The following is a 17,202-nucleotide window of genomic DNA, read 5'->3' on the forward strand; positions in this document are numbered from 1 at the left end:
AAATTGACTAGTATGTGGTGTACACAGGTGTACCTCCTCTGAACAACTAAACTGTAATTCAACAAGATGAATACCAGGAACGTGGAACATGCATCCTAGGAGGGAGGGTGTCAGTGAGAAGGGTGCAGATTAAAGAAGAGAAGTATGGAAACTCATAGTATTCACTGTACAAATGTGAAAATGAAACCGGGTAACTTAGTTTAAGGAGTGGGATTGGGAGAGATGGAGAAAGCTGGAACAAAGGTTGACAATGATGAAGAGTCATTGAACTCATAAACTGACATATTGAATTAAAACCCCTTTTAAAATCGATTAAAGATAACTTTGAAAATGAGCAAAAACAGTGTTTGAGAAGAGAAGTTGAGGGAGCATATGGGATTTAATAAACAGAATGAACTTGCTCAGAATACCCTGTCCATATGCATAGAATATCACAATGAAATTTCCTTATCTATTAATGCATAGTAATTTTTTAAAATATTAGCTGTGGAAAATTTAAATCCACAAATATAAATTTACACAAAATATACTCATGAGCATTATGAGCACTCAGGACAAAACATACAGTCTTTAGCCTCAAAAATGTGTCATGAACTTTAGTTTGGATACACCATCATTAGCTTAGTCATTTGACTTTGCAACAGATATCTACTAAATGTGCAGTTTACAATAGAAAATATTTTAGTTGATGCAATTTAAAAGAGTCCCTAGGTTGGTCTTCTGGGGGCACATACCTGTAATTCTAGTTACTCAAAAGGGTAAGAAAAAAATCATACTTTGAAGGCAGCCTGGGAAAAATACACAAAACTCCCTTGCCAAAATAACAAGCAAAAGCCAGGCTGGAGACATTGCCCAACCATTTGAGTGACAATGAGAAGCAAGTTAGAGATGCATAAATTAAAGGATTAAGAAAAACTAACTTTTGTTTTGATGTATGTAAGTAAAATGGTAGAGGTCCAAAATAGAAAGATGAGGACCAAAGGGGGGGGGGGAGGGGGGGGGGAGGAGGAGGAGGAGGAGGAGGAGGAGGAGGAGGAGGAGGAGGAGGAGGAGGAGGAGGAGGAGGAGGAGGAGGAGGAGGAGGAGGAGGAGGAGGAGGAGGAGGAGGAGGAGGAGGAGGAGGAGGAGGAGGAGGAGGAGGAGGAGGAGGAGGAGGAGGAGGAGGAGGAGGAGGAGGTTGTCGAGGATAATGACAAAGACAAGAATACATAAAGGATTACTAATGAACATATCACACTGCATGGACTTAAAAGTCTTTCTATGGAGTAATTAGCAAGGGAAGATATCCCACAAATATTTAAAGGAGTCAAGAGTATAAAGAGTCCCCAGTCACAGACCAGTTCAGAAACCTTGTCAACTTTGCAAGAAAAGAACTGAGATTGTAGGAAATCAAATATGAAATGGAAGGGGCATGTAGTGCAGAAATATACTTAAGTCATTTGTCCATGCAAGCATTCCACATAGACCCATGTGGAATGAAGCTTTGGCTTCATTATTTTGTTCCAATTTATATTAAAAGTCATAGCCTGTTTCAGAAGCTAAATGAATCTTTCAGGCTTCAATATTATCAATCAACCAAGGAAGGACTGCTATGATATAGTTGGTGCTTTTTTTTTCTTTTCAGTTATTAGGCTTGAAACTTCTTTTAGGCTATTTTGACACTGATGACAAGCTTAAATTATTTTGATAGCTCTCGCTTATTGGCAATCATTAATAAGCAGTTACTAACTAGTCAGTCAAAAGAATAAAGTTAGTATGCAGATATAGAAGCAATTTTGATGTCCGGTGTACAATAATTTAAATAGAGCAATGCTTCACTTCAGCACTGATGGTTCTTTTGGGAGCTAAATCCTATCCCAGCATTATACCTCTTGCAATTATTTTAGAGGTATCATGGAAACTAAAAGACAAGTAAAGTATCTACTCAGAACTGTGGGCAGATCTAAGGTCAGATCAAACAAGTATCCCCAGTCCCTATTTGATGATTCTTTCTAGATACGGTTTTCCTGTCTTTGTTTTTTCTTGTCAGATATACATACTATCTATCTGTAATAAGGTATAATAAAGGAGAGAGAAAAATGTTATTATACACAACTAAGAAATGATCAGTAGAAAATGCAGGAGAGAGTTTTTCAGTCATCAATAATCCTATGTATTGGAATGCTTTCCTTATATTCAACTGTTCTGCTTATTTCTGGTTAGACTGTGTATGCTGCTTCTAACATCAATATTAATATCACTCCTTACTTTCTTTGGTTCTTTTTAATATTTTTACTTCTCACTTTGATTGTCCAGTTGGTTGGCTAATCTTCTAGGAACAGAATATTTAATTCACCTAGGCTCCAGTCAGCAACAATAATATCTGTTTCAATCAAGAAAGAGCATGAGTCACTACAGATACCTTATTCAACTTAGGATTGCTGATTCTTTATAATATTCTGATAAACCATTTTTTTGAAAATTAAGAAAGGTTTTTCAAATATTTCATAAGTAAAACTCATCTTTACCTGGCAACACCTAGATTCAACATCACCAATGACATCATAATAGCTTCCTGAATTATTTCAATGCTTTTTGTTCAGAAAGGTTAAATGACTTCCTGGAATAGGTTTTCATTCTAGTTACTATTTGACTCCAATGATGCATAATGGTAAACAGATTATAACTACTGTTACAAAGAGTTAGTTTCTTGCTTTCTTTTTAAAATATTGTACCTTCTTATTCCCAGAGAACAAAAAGGGATTGATTTTGAGAGCCCATTCATTTATACAAACGCTAATGGTGATTTGACATGTATGAAATGCTCTACATTGAGATGCTTGATGGCTATATTCTTTTTTTACCTTTTTCTCTAATAAACCTAACTGAAACAGAATGGCCGTTATTTGAAACACGCCCCATCAGTGCAGAAGCGGCGAATTCTGGGTGCCACATAGCTGCTGTGTGCTAAAATGGCAATATTGATTGTAACGGGAAACTTTCTGGCGCATAGAAACTGACAGGTCTTCATTTAATGGTCAGACCTTTCTCATATGACTTTCTTCCTCTCAATCTTGGGCACACTTCTCAATCACTATGTGAATTAAGTCAACAAGTCCAATACCTATTTATCAGGTTTCCACTTTGAGAAAGATGGTTTCAGGAACTAAGATGATGAGAACCTCCTGCCCTTGTCTTTCTTGTTCCTTTGTTTTGATGAGAAAGCAAAGCTTCCTGTCATTGCAGAAGAACAAAGGAAGAATTCAAAGAAGCATCAGCTGGACAACTGAATTAGGTCTTCACTAATAGACTGCCATTGTTTTACAGAATTTTTTTGGGGGGGGGAAGGGAAGCCCTTTTAGCATCAGAGAGAAAAACTCAAAAGCTGTACGTTGTTGGATTTACACATCCAGTTATTTACAGGGACATCAAACCAGGAAGCAGGAGAAGTTGTGTTTGGATACCTAATATTTTATTTAGAAAAGTGAGAAAGCTAAGGCATTAAAAGGTGATCAGAAACTGTGTGTGGTGGTAAACACTTGTGGTCCCAGCTGTTCCAGAGATTGGAGATAAAGATAGGAAGATGACAGATAAGACCCTTCAAACAATATCAAAAACCAAACTAAAAGCACAAGGCTGGTGGTAAGGGATCAAGTGTTTAGAGTGTTTGCCTAGCAAACACAATGAGGCCACTGAGTTTAATCCCCTGTACTAACAATAATAACAATAATAATAATATTAATAATGTTATCCCATTAGTTATTTAATGAACTGACTTCTCCTAAGTTTCAAGGCTTGTTTATTGTGAAGCAAAGATACAGATCACTTTTGTGCCATCCAGACTTGTGCTAAACTTCTAGATGTTATATGGATAGAACATAAGCCACACAAAAAACGATCATGAGGTGGCCGATAGGAATCTCCTTGCTTAAACCTAGTATTTAATTAATCACAATTGGCAAAGTGTTGAGAATCTATTATAGCAAATAGAAGTCACAAATGAAATCTATTTCAACTAAAGCAAAAGGAGGCAAATAAATCATTTCTAGTGTATTTCACGTGTGTAAAAGTAAATACGATTGAGAGAAGCTTGTTTTGTTTGTTATTTTTTTCTCCAACAGCCCAGTGTAGTTCTCTCTCTGAATTAAAAATGTCTCTGCATTTTATAAGCCTAAAGCGAGGGAGTTCTTAATGGAACTGATTAAATTGCTGACAAGAAACTGCACTTAAAGATTCAGAAACCAGACAATATAAACACAGGGGATAAACATGTCTGCCTGCATCAATCAAAGACAGCTGTGGTCTGCCCCCAGAAAGGTGAGCAATTATTTATGAAATTATGTCTCTTTCAATGATTTTATATTACTGTTCTAGGAGCACCTGAATGAGAAACAGGGGGTGTCATGGGACCAACTAACTAAGGTGTCTCACGGATTTTCAAAAATCAAGAGAATTTTACTTATACTGGGTGTAACCTCATCATTTTGACTGGGTATTTCTTTAGCTTTAAGAAAAAAGAATAATTAAAAGGGCTAGAAATATATATGTATATATATATATATATAAAATTTCATTATGGTCTAAAATGAAACAAAGTGGTACTTAGACACACAGCGGGAGCACTTTATAATTTTTCTTTTCTGAGTCAGTTTCCAGATCAGTGCTGCAGTGATTCTCACTTCCATTCAGCACTGGTTTAGGGGATTTTATTTAGTCTTTGGTAGCCAGGGCCATGAAGCTCCTTTATATATAGTTATGACCAAGATGCAAGCAGCTGAATTTTTTTTTAAAAAGTCAGTTTATGAGGTAGAGTTTCAGGAGGGGGCATGTCAGTTCTGAGAGTCAGATAGACAAAAGACACCTGTACAAATATCCTTAAGTTTTTCCTCAAGACCTGGTGGTCTGCACTCACATCTGTTTGTCTACATCATTTCATACTGTGGAGACCCAATGGGCAGAGGCAGACCCATACCTTTAGACACAGCTCAGTCCCAGGAATCAGAACCCACTGTGACACTGAAACATTCCAAAGGCAGTATAGGGGAGTATTGCAAAGATCTGATACCTCCTTTACCAAATGATGACCACCATTAACTGGTCCATGTCACGGCCTCTTCTTATAAAACAGATATCCTTGGGAGTGATAGCATGGCCTCTTAGAATTTTGGCAACAGATAATAAATTTTAAATCAATGTACAGCCTATGAGATATATGTATATGATATGTGATATGCGCACACACAATAAATATATGTATACATATATATAATACATTTACATATATGTCAACTCCTAAAACTTTTGTTAATATTTGTATTATCTTTAAGACGTTGTACAAAGGAGTTGCCATTCAACAAAGCAATTTATAGATATAATGCACTCTGATTGATGCCACCTTTCAATAGTCTCACCGATTCCTCTCAACCCAGCCTTCCCTCACTTTTCTTAATTTTCTATTATATACATTGGATTTTGACTGCATTTCCCCCACTTCTTCTCTTCATTCCTTTACCTCTCTCTGCCTGATCCCATCCCACCACTTTCCCCGCACCCATTTCCCAATGTAATTCCTTAAAAAGGCAAAAATCATAATCACCATGCACCCAGAAATCCTGCCCCAAGTCAACATGCTTCTCAGTGGACAGTTACAGGCTGTGGAGTCATGTAGTCTCTTTAAATAAGAAATTGACAATTGTCCACTCTCTCTGTTTTTCCTTTTGTTTTTAGCCTACCCAATCTTTGTCAGCAGCTGTTTACACAAGGGGAAAAATAAGAGATTTTAAGTAGGCTAAACACAATATGTAGATTCTTCTAAAAATAAACAAATATCATTACATACTTCTCTAGGCAGTTTATGTTTCAAGAAGTCGGCATTTCAGACCTCTTAGGTTCAAATCCAAGAACTCTATCCATGCCATTAAAAAGTAAGTTAAAGTGGCTTTTGGAAGCTAAGTATAGGAAGTCCTTATATGGAAGGTCATTCTCTTGATTTAGATGACATGTTTTGGTATTTGGTTTGTTGGCCCACAGCTGATAGCTCATGTAATATTACAAAGAACAAAAGAGTTAAAAGAGGAAAGGAGAGTTTCAGGAAGCTAGACCTACTTGTCAAAACTACCTCTAAGAGCAAGAAGACAAGAAGAAACAGACATAAGTGAATTTAAATAGCAGAAGTAGACTACTTAGCTCTATTTCCTCAAGCTACCCTGGAGACTAACCTTGCAAGGTTAATAAGAAATTAATGCTGCATCACTGTCATTATAAATGGCTTGGAACCCTGATGGCTCTGGCGGGAAGGCCTTTCCTGTCTGGACCACCACGTGACTCATCACCTTTGCACATAGACATCAATGAGAATCCCACCAATGGTTCTGAATTCCTTAGATAGCCAGGACATAATGGGAGACTCCTCACTTTTTCCTAAAATTTGGGAAATAAATAAATATATATATGTATATACTGTGTGTACATACATATATGTACAGTATGTACATATATATATTAAGAACAAGAACAACATATATTTAAAGTATGTTTAAAAAGTATTTCTTCAAAATAATTACTTTGGGGGGGTGCCAGTCCTGGGACTCAAATTCGAGGCCTGAACGCTGTCCCTGATCTCTTTCTTTGTTCGAGGCTAATGTTTTACCACTTGAGCCACAGTTCCATTTCCAGCTCTTTAGTGGTTGCTGATACAAGTCTCATGGACTTTCCTGCCTGTGCTGGCTCTAAACCACAATATTCAGATCCCAGCCTCCTGAGAAGTTAGGTTTTTAGATGTGACCTGTAAGTGCCTGGCTCCAAATCATTATTTTTTAAGTTTAAAAGTTCCTTTTATTTATTTGAAAGTTCTTTTTTGGAGTAATAGCTTTACTAAAAATGCCAAATATTGAGTTTTGGCAGATTAATTTCCATTGAAAAACTCTTGAGAGGCAGAGCCAGAGAGAGGCGATTCGCTCATGGAGCTCCACCTTTAAGAGTCAGTTAATGTCATTGGGAGTAGAGGTTACTCATTGTGGGCCTGTAAAAATGAGTTTGGCCCTCTGTTGCTATTTTGATTTCGTCTTGCCTTGCTTATCCACCTCCTGCCTCAGGATGATGATGTAACATGAACCCCTTGCCAGATGTCAGTGGCATATTCTAAGATTTCCTAGCTTCCAATAGCATGATCTAAATATGTAATTAATTTCCCAGTCTCAGGAATTCTATTTTAGCAGCACAAAGTGAACTAACATGGAGGAAAGTATTTCTTTTCCCTTTTTCATTTGGTCTAATTTCTATGATTCATGGCTAGTGATTTATAATAAAATAGTTACTTCATGACTTAGGTGTTCTATCAATTCAAAAGCATAAAGAATAGCTAAAATAAGAACATGTTTTTGGATTGGGAGTATTAACATCATGAAAATGGGAATACTTCCAAAAGCTATCTACAAATCCAATGCAATACTTGTCAAATCCCAACATTCTTCAATGATATAGAAAAAGTATTCCAAAAAATCATATGTAATAATAGAAGAGTCCCTGAATAGCAAAAACAATCCTTAGCAGAAAGAACAGTCCTGGAGGAATACCAAAACCAAACTTCAAAGCCGTAGTCATAAGAACAGCTTGGTTCCCTTCTGTCCACATCCCCTCCAGCATCTGTTGTTATTAGAGTCTTGATTATAGCCATTCTAACTAGGGTGAGATGGTATCTCAATGTTGTTTTGATTTGCATTTCTTTTTTGGCTAGGGAGGTCGAGCATTTCTTCATGTGTCTATTGGCCATCCTTCTTTCCTCTTTAGAGAAGTTCCTCTTTAAGTCTTTAGCCCACTTATTTATTGGGCAGTTGTTTCTTTGAGGATTTGTTTTTGGGGAATTTAATTTTTTGAGTTTCAGGTATATTTTAGATATGAGACCCTTGTCCGTTGTATGGTTAGTGAAGATCTCCCAACCTGTGGGCTTTCTATTGATCTTGCTAGCTATGTCCTTTGCCATGCAGAAGCTCTGCAACTTCATGAAATTCTTTGATTTGTTGTGTTTCTGGGTATCTATTAAGAACCTTAATGCACTGATGGTGGGAGTGTAAACTTGTTCAACCACTTTGGAAAGTAGTATGGAGGTTCCTCAAGACTCCACACAGAGCTCCCCTATGACCCAGCAATTCCACTTTTGGGCAGTTACCTGAATGATTACAAACAAGACCATACTAAAGCTACTGGCACAACGATGTTTATTGCAGCATTATTTACCATAGCTAAGATATGGAATCAACCCAGATGACCCTTGGTGGGTCAAGAAAATATGGCATACATACACAATGGGATTCTATGCTTCCATCAGAAAGAATGGCATTGCCTCATTCATAAGAAAATGGAAGGACTTGGAAAATTGTCTTAAATGAAGTAAGCCAGAACCAAAGAAACATAAGCTGAGTTCAATCATCACTACCACCAAAATATTGAAATAAACAATGGACTCTAGTGGTGAACTAAAAGGAACAGGGAAAAAGAGAGACTGGTTTTCCTCTATCTTTGAAATGTGAAACAATTCTTATAAAAGTAATGAATTTCCTAAGTCCTGGATGCAATACTACTTCATGTCTCTTACTCTGTTTCAAAGATAAGCATAAGATTAAAAGGAGAGTTACAGCATTATGTTATGACAGCACCAACAATCAGGTGACTGTGAATTTTATCAATATTTTTGGTATCTTGCTTACAAAATACAAAAAGGTATCTAAGACCTGTGGATTTTTTTTCTTTTTAGCATCTGATAGTACATTTTTATTTCCCTCTAGAGTCAAAAGAAAGTAGCAATTTAATTATTCATTTGTACCATTTCCATTTTTCTCCCCTCCCATTTATGTAAAGTCAAGTGCCAGGGCTAATGCAACCCAGGGCTCGTCCTCCGAAGGGTTGATGCAACCTTAATAACACAGGGAAAGGAATCCGATCTTTGGCTTCCTAAAATCTATAAAGAGCCTGTATCACTTTCCCATAGAAGAACTGTTTTAGAAGCACCCATAGCTCATTTTGAAGTCAGGAGAGGAGTCTGTGATATACAGCACATAGACCGATTATAACAGATGCATTTCTCCTGAAATAACTTCATTAATCCTTTCTTTTACATACAGTTTTTATAGCTAATTGGCAGATCTGCCAGATGGAGCTGTTAAGAACCCTCTAAAGAAGTTGATAGGTAGGGAGGAAATCTGGAAGTTTCACCGACTCTTAAGATGAAACAGCTATATATTTTCAAAGAAAATATGTGGTACATAGTTTTTCTTTTTTTGTCAAAACCTTGCTTTATATGGGCCAAGTAATTAGGTGCATCATAGTAAGCTATTAAGCTGCATACTGGTCTCTATGCAATAAATGTTAAGAGGTACCCCAGGGTAACAACTAGTAATGTTTCTGGACTTTGTCAAACATCCATGGGGGAAAAATTGTCCTAGCTGAAAACAAGTGTTCTATGAAGAGGTTCTTCCTAATTCTTAAAGCTATAGAATACACTTTCTGATGTATGCCTAAATTACTAAAAAACCACTGCCTTTTTGTTAAGTAAAAAAATGTTCGGCATTATTTCAGACTAATGCTTTCACAAATCTCTCTAGAAAAAGGGAGGGAATACTGGGAAAATGATTATTATCTAAAAATGTCACTGTCATCCTCATCATTGCAAATACTGAGGAATTTTAATTTTTTTCAATTATGCTTAGTGGTGTAACAGAGTAGTCATTTAACAAAGCAGTGTATGGGTGCAATGCCTCTTGATCAATGTCACTCCTTTCAATATTCTCACCCATCCCTTGCTAGCCACTCCTTCCCTTAGTCTTCTTAATTTTGTAGGACATACGTTAAAGTCTTGACTATTTTCCTCTTCTCATCATTCATCTACCCCTTTCCTCTTGACCACACCGGACTCCTTTCAAGTACCCACTTCCTGGGGATTTTTTTGTTGAACTGTGACTTTGCCTGTCTAAGGAATTACATTGCTGAGTTCTCTTTGGAATCTGCCATATTTCAGTTAATACATTTTTCTACAGTTGTATACCCCCCAATGTTATTTGAGTTCCTAAGATAAATCTAGCTTTCACATATAAGGGAAAATATGCATCCTTTGTCTCTTGGGCCCTAAACTGCTTCACTTAACATGATGTTGGCCAGGTCTTTCCATTGAGGAGCATTTGAGCTGATTTTATACCTTGCCTTCATTTTCATTTCAGGAGCTTTCTTCGTACAGTATGACGGAAGTAGAAGGGAAAATGATCTGATACATGGACGATTGCTAGTTGAAGTACCTAAGGCTTTTTAAAGTTTTTCTTTGTGCCAGTGTTGGGGTTTCAACTCAGAGGATCAAGCTCATGGAATTACGCTACCATTTGAGCCACACTTCCACGTCTAGCTTTTTGCTGGTAAACTGGAGACACAACTCTCACGGATCTCAGGTCCTTGCTGGCTCTCAGTCCCCATCCTCAGAACTCAGCCTCATAAATACCTAGGATTCCAGATGTGAGCAATCCAGAATCTGGCTACCTAAGACATGCTGTTTTTTGTGCTAGTTCTGGGACTTGAACTCAGGGCCTGGGACACTGTCTCTGAGCTTTTTTGTTTAAGGATAGATCTCTACCATTTGAGCCACATCTCTACTGTCAGCTTTTTTGCCACTGAATTGAAGGTCAAGAATTTCACAAACTTTCCAGCCCAGGCTGGCTTCAAACTTCAATCCTCAGATCTCAGCCTTCTGAGTAGCTAAGATTACAGATGTGAGTCACTAGTATCCAGCTAATTAAGACATTTTTATTTCTAATTTAATTTTCATTTATTTATTTTTTGGTCATGGAGTTTGAACTCAGGGCCTAGGTGCTATCCATGAGCTCTTTTGCTCAAGGCTAGTGCTCTAACACTTCAAGCCACAGCACTATTTCTCATTTTTCTGGTGGTTAATTGGAGATAAGAGTCTTACAAGTCTTTTCTGCCCCCACTGATTTTAAGCAGCAATCCTCAGATTTCAGCCTCCTGAGGAGCTAGGATTGTAGGTGTGCGCCATCAGTGCCTGGTTAAGACATTTTTAAATGAAAGAAACTGATGTTATTTAATGGACTATATACAGAGAAAACAGACCTGGATCTATTTTGACTTCAGCATGTACGTACAACTGTGAAGTAATATACTTAGGGCATACAACGGTTCATGGCAGATACAGAGAGATCTCTTCATCTTTTAAACTCAATGGTGGAAAAAAAGTGCTCACCGAGCTAATGATTTCTCATAACTTATGTATCAATCAATAGATCTAAAAAGAGTACCATAAAATAAGATACGAATTATAGTGTGAAATAGTAAGTCTACTTTAGTTCTCTGTGAAGGAAAGAATATTGCAGCATGAACTATGTGGAGAAAATTATTCCGTATTATTCCAAGTATGCATGTTGTAAAGATCCTCAGCTAACCAAATTGCTTTCTTTCCTGCAGAGCTTTTTAAATATTTTTTTCATAGAGACTTAGGTGAGCTGGTTTCTCTTCATATAAGCTAAAGATAATTCTTATTTTTTTTTTTTTTTTTTACTATTTAACAATTTTGCAGGTCAATATTTAGGTTCACCCCCTCCTTCCCCTAGAGCGTTCTGTTTATTAGTTTCTTTTCTGCTAGATTTTTCCAGGACCATTGTTAAGAATTCTTATTTTACATGTGCTGTCTCCTCCCCCAATAAAAGGAGATACTTTGAGTGGGGTGCAGCTTGCTATCTGTAATTACTGCCAGTGACATCCCCAATCCATCCTTTCCTTAGGAATGCATTGGGCCTTTGCCTTTTGAGGGCGCAGGGCTGAAGATCAAGGCCCCTCCAGGCCTTACCTGGGCGGTGGTCCCTGTCCTTACTTCAGATTTTTGAGCCCCACCATCCTCCCCCCTACCCCCCACCCCGTCAGGGCCCAGGCCAGGCCTGGCACACTCACTCTCAGCTGGCTCTTTGGACCTCCGGCCGCTGGAGGACTTCCTCAGGAGGCTGCGTCCCGAGGTGAAGAGGCTGGTGAGTTCTTCCAGGGGGCTGGTGGGCGTCCTGGCCCGGGAGCCACTCTGCGCCGCCGCCGCCCCGTAGGTGTTGACCGCGGCGTTGACCATCCTGGCCCCGTCTTGGGACAGGGGCCTGGGGCCGGCGGCCGCGGCGTGCGTCCCGGGCGGCGGGCCGCGGGCCAGGCCGGCCGCCGAGTGCACGGCGGCGTCGTAGGCCGGGAGCCGCTTGAGGCTCAGGGGCGTCAGCGACCGGCCCATGCTCACGGGGGACGGGGACGGGGAGTGGCTCTTGGGGTACCCGTGGGGAGACTGGGCGCGGTACAGCGTGCAGGGGGGCGGCGGCGGCGGGGAGGAGGAGGAGGACGACGACGACGACAGCACCACCGACGACGGGGCCATGGCCGAGGCGGAGGCGGAGGCCGCCGGGCCCGGCGCGGCCCCCGGCGGGTCCTTCTCGGGCTTGTGGGCGTGGGGCGCGGGCAGCGCGGAGGAGGGCGACGAGCCCGCGGCCTGCTTCAGGTAGGACACGTTCTCCAACACGGGGAGCTTGGTGACCTCCAGCGGGGTGAGCGGGGACTCGTCGGAGTTGGGGGAGCAGTGCGCGGGGGCCGGGGGGAACACCAGCAGCGGGGGCCGGTGCGACAGCAGGTTGGGGAAGGGCGGGGGGATGTCGCAGAGCGGCGCCTTGGGGGCGGCGCCCGGCGGGGGCCCCGCGGCGGCGGCGGCGGCCCGGGCCGCGTCCACGTCGGGCACGGTGGGCGTGGCGCACTGGGAAGAGCAGCTGTGGCGCTCCGGGTCCCAGCGCGGGTCCCAGCGCGGGTCGTGGCCCGCGTCGTCGAACAGCGGGTACTTCATCTCCTCGTAGACGGCCTCGCTCGGCTCGTCGTCGTCCCGCCGGAAGTCTCGCAGGATGTTGCCCACCATCTCGATGTACACGGGCTCCTCCTCCTGGTCCGGGCCCTCCCCGCCCGCCGCCGGCGGGGGGCTGCCCACCTGCGACAGCGAGCACTCCCGCGGCAGCGAGGTCCTCCGCGGGCCCGGCCTCCGGATGTAGGTTTCGTCGAAGGAGGTGCTCAGCTGCGTGTTGGGGTTCCGCTTGGGCTTGGGAGGAGGGATCTTCTTGGAGTACTCATCACTGTGCGGTCTGGGTTTGGCGGACACTGAAAGAAAGGGGGGGGGAAATGGATGAATAGGGTAGGAAAGGCGGCCACGTAGGCTTTGTCTGGGGCTCCTGCCACCTAGACCTGAGGCTTAGATTACATGTATATATATGATATATATTATGTTAGATATAATGTATAGTATATATATCATATATATCATATATGATGATGTATCATCATATATGATATCATGTGATATATGATATATATGATATATGACATATCATCTATCTATCTATATCAGCCTGGGCATCACACATTTCCTCTAGGAAATTCTGGTGACCAGACCAGGGGCATTATCATTGCTAGTTGCACTAACCGATCTCGTGCTCATAGACTCCTATTTTAAGTCAGAACTACCTACCCTTCTCTCCTGCCTGAGAGTTTCCTGTGACTGTGTGAAAGCCGTGGGTCTGAGCTCAGGACCTCACCCTCTCCCTTGCTTTCTTTGCTCAAAGCTGGCACTCTACCACTTGAGCCACTTCCATGACTTCTGACTTCTTCCTTTGACTTCTGACTTTCTGCCTGGGCTGGATTTGAAGAGCTCTCAAATCTCAGCCTCCTGAGCTGCGAAGATGACAAGCATCACCCACCATTGCCTGGCTGCCTAAAAATTTCTCAATGGAAACTTCCGCAAACTTCAGGTAAATTAGCTTGTAGGAATTAAGTAACACATTCAGAGGGTGGGGGGAAGCATCTATTAGTCCAGATGTTCCCCAAGTGCCACGGCGGAGACTGAGCTCTCTTACTAATGTGGCTGTCAGACATGACCAAATCTTGCTTTCATTTAGGATACAAATCCCTTAGCCTGCTAGGCATACTTAATCTGTCATGATTCAAATAAACACCTTCTATGATAATACATCTGATAGTTTGTGGGATATTGATGTTAATCTCTCAATCCACAGGATTGTTGATTTTGATGTTTCTGTTTCTGTTTACAGGATACCTTGGGATAAATTTACTAGCTGTGTTCCACTGACACATCAGAACTCCTTAGAGTTTTAAAGGAGAACACACTAAAGAATGATACAGACGTTTTGAGAATATCTGCTGGAAACTCATAGCAGGTAAGTGTTTCAATGCATCCCACTGCCCTGACTGGAAGGCCCCATTTGACAGAATATAACACCTGACACTATTCGGTAGGGTGGAACAGACAGACAAATGTCTTCATGTGAAATTCATCATTTAAAATGCAGGGAAAGTTCAGGAGTCTTGTTATTATCCCATTTTCTCATTGTGTTGATATATGATTATAACAATCATCACCATTATGCAACGTGACATAATGTAGTTACTTAGGCTAGTTGGTAGCATACAATGTGATTTGACAGGGCAGCTTATTGGTACAAATCTTGAGGAAGTAATCAGACTTCTTTATGATTTTCAGCCTAAAGAGAGGAATCTCAAGCACAAATTAGGAAGCATCTATTTTTTTTTTTTTACCATATAGCATAACTTAATGACATACAAGCTTTTAATACCCTGCAGGAGAAGGAAGGTGGCTGCACTATTCATTAATCACACCTTCAACAAGGGGAAAACAATTATGTACTCTAGTAGCATATAATTCATTTTGCTATATATTTCATTTTTGCCAGGTGATTGGTGATTTTAAATACTCTGTTCCATTGTATGCATGATGGTAATTGTACTCATCAAATAGCTTTTTGAAGAGAGAGTAAAAAATGCATCTCGATGATTCTTTTAACCCCTACTACAAAAAAAACTGGATGCCATTTTCTCCTAAGGGCTACAGCAATGGAGTCCTATAGTGTTCAAAGTAAAAAGCCTGAGAACATAATGGGGCAAAAATTATCTCGATAATTCTTCTTTAGGAGTGTCTCAAGCAGCCATTTGCCCTTCCCTGTACCGCCCAAGTAGGTATCAATTTTACTGATTTTGAAATAAAACAACAGATTATGCCTCAAAGTATGAGTTGGAATTATGTATAACTATACACTAATGAACAAAGTTTCCTTAGGATTTAAAAGAGCAAAACCTCACTTAGCCAATACTTCAGAATTTGTTTTTAGTCATCCTTAGCCACTTCACTAACTCACACTCTGAGAAAATGCTAACCACTGATTGCTGAGTTCAAGGAACTAAGTAGAATCCAGAATAGTTAGAGACTCTATGAGTGGAAATCAGAGCAGAAACCAATAGTTTTTCTTTGCTTACCATATAACATTTGGTAACCCAATGCAAATGTGTTCAAATATCATATATGGTCAAGCTTACCTATATAAGGGAAATTTTAAAATTTTAGGTAACCCTATTCCATAATTCCATGTTAATCTCCATTATTGAGAATTTAAAAATATAGAAAAAATAATTTGAAAAATGTAATTTCTTTTCAAGGCACTCAAAATAGTCTCGAGCTTAGTATAGAAGCTGAAACATTGCTAATAAAAGACAAAGAATTGCAATTCAAATTTCCACATTGAACCATATTCAACCATAATAAAAATGGTGATTTTTTTATCGCTGTTAAAAGAATTTCACATTATTTCTAATAAGTCCAAAGATAGAAGCAATAATTCCTGTTCAGCTCCAGAACACAAATTTTGATCCTTAAAATAGTAAAATGACAGAAGCATCGAATAAGCAGCAAGTGACATTTTTGAAAGGAGATATGTGAGCACAAAGGTTAGGCATAGCTTTCAGTCATGCCTAGCTGATCTGTCTTTCACAGTTAATTTTGGAAATTCACCATGTCCTTTGTCAACCTATCCTTCAGAAATACATTTTTCTTATTAAAAAAAAAGTAATATCTGTCAATGTTCTTAACCTAAGGGGTGAAAAGGAAGCATAGCGCAGGCCAGCATTTCCTATCATGAAAACACTCAGTAGCTACACAGTCCCAGTTAAAGATTCTCCACCACAATTGCCTAAATTATCAAGAAACAAATGAACTTTTGAAGTAAACCTGATCATTTCAATTAATCTTTATACCCTTTTGAACAAAGAACGCAATGGGCGATTATATGTTATCCATTATTTTGTACACAGTGTCAAGTAACATTCCAGGTTCTATTCTGAGCCCTTGCTATTGAGGCAGTCCCATAGGTCTGTGTATCAAATTAGATGTTTATGATATGTGGTAAACTGGGAAATGTGTGCCTGATGTAGGTAAATAATGTCCACATTGTGTGATTCCAAACAGGCTGGTTTTGAAGGTGACAGACACATTTGCCACTTTTAGCAGAATTGTGCTCACAATAACTCTTTTCACAACTCACAATTCAAGGCTTTGAGGGATATTTTTATTTTCACAGTCACAAGCCCCACAATACTATCCACATTTTCTTAAAATTAAGATGTTTGTGAAGGAATGCAAATACCCTGAGTTTGTTTAAAGTATGAACAAGAAAGTGCTATAATGTACAAAAAGGACCAGGTTTCAAGCTGCTGTAGATTTGGTAAAAGTTAAAGAAGAAGATTCAAAATAAATTTGAAAAGAAGAATACAAAGTCAGGCATAGAAGCTGCCTTTCAGGTGTCCTCTGCCCTTAAGTGTTTGGTGAATACTAAACAACCAACCTCTTTCTTCTCCCCTTAAATCTTGCAGTTTTCTCTGTTTTTGAAATGCAGCCAGCTACCATGGAACAAGAAGTTAAACCTCTCAGAGATCACCACATTTTGATGGAGCCCAGGCTAGCTCTGGTGAAACAAGTTATAACCAAAATCAATAAGGGAAAATAAAATTCCAGCCATATGTGCTCAGTGAAGCTGCCCCAGTCACGGTGACCCCAGTGGTTTGAGTCATACCAGATGACATTTTGAATAAATGAAAGACCATTCCTACTGTCTGCTCTTGAATTTGTTTCACAGAATTAGGAAAAATATAACCATGGCTTTTCATATCTCTATTTTTTGAGATAATCCACTACTCACTTACACATACTTCAAACAGGTACCACAAGTATGACAGTATAATTTTGTTTTGTAAATGTAATCTTTGGAGATAAAGTGAAAACTGTGCTGTCACTTTGGCAAAATGGGAGAAGATGGTTGCGTATAGTGAAAGTATAACCCTGCTTGTTTTAGCTACATG

At 39.9% G+C, this 17,202-nt stretch overlaps 1 protein-coding gene and 1 long non-coding RNA gene across 2 annotated transcripts in view; one reads left to right on the top strand and one right to left on the bottom strand.

Moving 5' to 3' along the window:
* Nyap2 (neuronal tyrosine-phosphorylated phosphoinositide-3-kinase adaptor 2) overlaps window positions 1-17,202 on the bottom strand; it is a 236,552-nt gene that overhangs the window by 86,480 nt on the left and 132,870 nt on the right. The window contains 1 exon segment of the mRNA XM_042679277.1: window positions 11,923-13,140. Within this exon segment, the coding sequence (XP_042535211.1) occupies window positions 11,923-13,140 (1,218 nt within the window).
* LOC122107510 lies at window positions 13,614-16,949 on the top strand. Its single transcript, XR_006147363.1, has 3 exons — window positions 13,614-13,787; window positions 14,088-14,213; window positions 16,717-16,949. It is a non-coding gene; the product is annotated as an uncharacterized LOC122107510 (long non-coding RNA).

This window comes from Dipodomys spectabilis, unplaced genomic scaffold (genome assembly GCF_019054845.1).
Source record: "Dipodomys spectabilis isolate Male_0828 unplaced genomic scaffold, ASM1905484v1 ptg000051l, whole genome shotgun sequence".
Classification (NCBI taxonomy): Eukaryota; Metazoa; Chordata; class Mammalia; order Rodentia; family Heteromyidae; genus Dipodomys; species Dipodomys spectabilis.